At 32.1% G+C, this 3,798-nt stretch overlaps 1 protein-coding gene across 1 annotated transcript; it reads left to right on the top strand.

Moving 5' to 3' along the window:
- Positions 1-1,032: 1,032 nt before the first annotated feature.
- LOC133291374 (AAA-ATPase At2g18193-like) lies at positions 1,033-2,575 on the top strand. Its single transcript, XM_061489629.1, has 2 exons — positions 1,033-2,058; positions 2,150-2,575. Exons 1-2 carry the CDS (start codon positions 1,045-1,047, stop codon positions 2,573-2,575), a joined length of 1,440 nt encoding a protein of 479 aa, XP_061345613.1. The 5' UTR covers positions 1,033-1,044.
- Positions 2,576-3,798: the final 1,223 nt, after the last annotated feature.

Here is a 3,798-nt window from a genome sequence, read left to right as displayed (position 1 = left end):
GTCAGACTTAGTTAAAAAGAATATTTGTAAATAATCTTATCTAAAGTGGCTGTAGAAATATTTTTCTCATATATATATATATATATACATATATATATATATATAAAGGTAGGATCCTTTGACATCAGTGTCAAATTTGAAATTTGACACGTCATCTGAGAGTCATTAGATCAAAAAAGATCAATGGCTCTGATTTGTAAACATGTGACACCATTGATCTTTTTTGATCTAATGGTTCTCAAATTTTAAATTTGACACTGGTGTCAAAGAATCCTACTTCATATATATATATATATATATATATATATATATATATATATATATGGACAGGATCATCTTACACCGGTGTAAGAATAATAAGTCTTACACCAAATCTTAACCATTGATTTTTTGAATCTAACGGTTAAGATTTATTAGATCTCACTCATTAATTAATTTTTAATTCTCAATAAATCTCAACCATTGGATGCACGGAAATCAACGGTTAAGATTTTGTGTAAGATTTATTATTCTTACACCCGTGTAAGTTGATCATATCCCATATATATATATATATATATATATATATATATATATATATATGGCACGTGCTAACCTAAAAAGTTATTCGACAACTAGAATTTTTCCTTTATTTAAAATTGTTACGTGTGTACGAAGTTTCCTGTCTCTTTCTTTCTTTTTATTTTTATTTTTATTTTTATTTTAAGACATGTACATGGATCAAATCAGTGACAATTAAAAAATTCATTCCCTGAAAGTAGTGTCTTTGACTTTCTCATCTGTACAAGAAATTGGAAAAAAAGTGCAAAGGAAGTTTTAGCAAAAAATTCTAACCCATTGGGATTGGTCTAGTGACTGTCATCGGTCCAATAAGATAAAAAAAACAGAAGACTTAAGCTGCAAGGACTGAAAACAGTATAAAATGAATTCTGGGTTTCAGACAATCTCATTTTTTTTTTTGTTTTTTTCTTTTTGAATACAAAGGAACAAAGACAATCTCATCTTAAATCCTAGCTACTTACCTCTAAGATTTCGATCCACGCCATGGTATCCTATATGAAGAATCTTTCTTCATCTTTTACAAACCTTCCATCCGCATCTTCATGGTTCGAGGTGTATGCTGCTTTCTCCACGTTCATGATGCTTCTCAGAACAGCAATCAATGATTTGATACCTCACAAAGTTCGATCCTTCATAGCCTCAAAGCTTGAGAATTTCTTCTCCAAATACCAAGCAAATAACCAAGTCTCTCTCAAAATTAGCCGATATTGGGATGAAAGTTCAGGAAATCGCAATGAACTTTACTATGCTGCAGAAGAGTACCTTCCCTCCAGAATAACCAGAACCTACAGAGCGCTCAAAGTTGGAAAACTAGAAAACCACAAAAGCCTTGTGTTCGCAGTGGATGGAAGTCATGAAGTGGTGGACGAATTTGAAGGTACCAAGTTCACTTGGATGCTAGATGATGGTTCCGAGAAGGGTTCTCAAGATTCCCTGAACCAGAAGAAGGTTGCATTCATATTAACCTTCAATGAGAAGTATAGAAAGAGAGCATTGGATAGTTATTTACCGCATGTGCTTACAACATATGAGGCCATGAAAGCTGAACAGAGGATTGTAAATATCTATTCCTGGTCAGATCACTATTGGAACGAAAGTGAATTATCACATCCTGCAACATTTGACACACTAGCCTTGACTCCTGAGTTGAAGCAAGACATTATTGATGATCTAGATCGGTTCTTGAGGAGAAAGGAACTTTACAAGAAAGTGGGTAAGCCTTGGAAACGTGGCTACCTATTGTATGGTCCTCCTGGAACTGGAAAATCCAGCCTCATTGCAGCTATTGCCAACTACTTGAAATTTGATGTGTATGATTTGGAGCTCACTTCTATTTATTCTAACTCAGACCTCATGCGAGCTATGAGAGATACTTCTAACCGTTCCATCGTCGTGATTGAAGATGTAGACTGCAACAAAGAGGTGCATGCTCGATCAAAACCAGATAGCCTTTCAGATTCAGATTCAGATTCAGACTCTGACAATAAAAGTGTCAAGGTTTTGTTTGTATTATATTGTGTGTTACTCTTCAATTAATTTTTATAACAGACAAGTAATTACAACTTGATGAAAATTACTTTGTTTGTAGGTTAAGACTAGGAGCTTTACTCTGTCGGGTCTACTTAACTACATGGATGGTTTGTGGTCAAGCGGTGGAGAAGAGCGAATTATAATCCTTACTACTAATCACAAAGAAAGACTTGATCCAGCATTGCTGCGCCCAGGTCGTATGGACAAGCACATTAACTTGTCCTTCCTTAAAGCCAAGGCATTTCCAACCTTAGCTTCCAATTATTTGGGCATAGAAGGACATCATCCCCTCTTTGAACACATTGAAGGGCTATTGGAGAAAATACAAGTCACCCCTGCAGTAGTAGCAGAGCATCTAATGACAAGTGAGGATCCTGAGGTTGCTTTGGAAGCACTTGTTAAATTTCTCGAAGAGAAGGACATGGACAACCAAGTAGAATGCCAACTGAATAGTGCACAACTAAGTAGTAGCATAGGAGATTGAACATAGCTATCAATTTAACTTCATTGATAAGCTGTTTTAGATTTATGAATGAGTATGAGACATTATTTAGCAAGTTTAGAGTCTCCTCAATGTATTGCCACTAGGATAAGTAATAAAATAAAAATTGCCCTTTTGCTTTTGAAGTGTTCAAGCTAAAAGCTTTGCTTTTGCTTATATCTCGAATTGCTGAACAACTTCAATGCTAAAAGCTTTGTAGATTCTGAAATCTATCATAATTCCAAGAATATAAAATAGGCCACTGGCAGAGTTTTTATATTTTATTGAAAAAGATATTTCTGCAGTTAATGCAGGTAAGTTATTTGCATTTATTCTCAAAATGACGTCGTTTTGGTATTAAAATCTTAAAAAATTATAAATATAAAGATTATTATAACTCTAAAATAAATTAAAATTACAAAAATACCATAATTTCTGTCCAAAATAACGTCGTATTAAACTTATTGCAGATAACTTATCTGCACTAGAAAAAACCAACTTATTTTATTTTGTTATTTCTTTGTTCAAGATGCATTCTATAGAATATTGTATAGTGAGAGGTTTAAAGGTCCCAAACAAAAAACAAAAGAGAAAAATGACTTTAGCAGGGTTTACTTTTCCAAAAAGGCAACTTAAGCCATGCGCGTTCAACTTGGGTCCCTGATAAAAAAATATAGATCGATTTTTTTCATTTATAAAAAAAAAATTCATATTAGTCATTTTTTAGGAACTAAATTAAGTCTTCTTTGATTTTTGAAAGATTACATTTTCAAAGAACTGAAACCGTAAAAAGATCAAAAGTTAATTTATATATTTTTATAAAAGACAAAAATAGGAACCATTTTTTTATTAGGGACTCAAAAGAAACTTTACTCGTAATATTTAAACAACTTGACCAGGGTGTAAAACTTGGATTAACGAAAGCCATTGAGTGAGCATTTATGTAGCACCAATATCGACACGGGATATGACACGACACGATAGTCTGACACGTTAATTCTAAACAATATTTGATTTCGACACGCGATTTGATATTAAATAATATTTTTAATTTATGTAGTGTATATTATATTTTTTATTTTATTTTTTTGGTAAAATAGTGTATATTATATTTAATATTCAATAACTTAACAAAAAAATGAAGTTAAATTTATAATAGTCATCAATTTTGTAAAAAAATATAAGATAATCTAAATATTTATATTAAACTCAATAAATTCGTAATC

The sequence above is a fragment of the Gastrolobium bilobum genome, unplaced genomic scaffold, assembly GCF_033153095.1.
Source record: "Gastrolobium bilobum isolate Gb01-03AN ecotype WA unplaced genomic scaffold, APGP_CSIRO_Gbil_v1 utg12132, whole genome shotgun sequence".
In the NCBI taxonomy this organism is placed as follows: domain Eukaryota; kingdom Viridiplantae; phylum Streptophyta; class Magnoliopsida; order Fabales; family Fabaceae; genus Gastrolobium; species Gastrolobium bilobum.
Note: the sequence above shows the minus strand (reverse complement) of the source record. Positions and strands in the feature narration are given on the sequence as shown.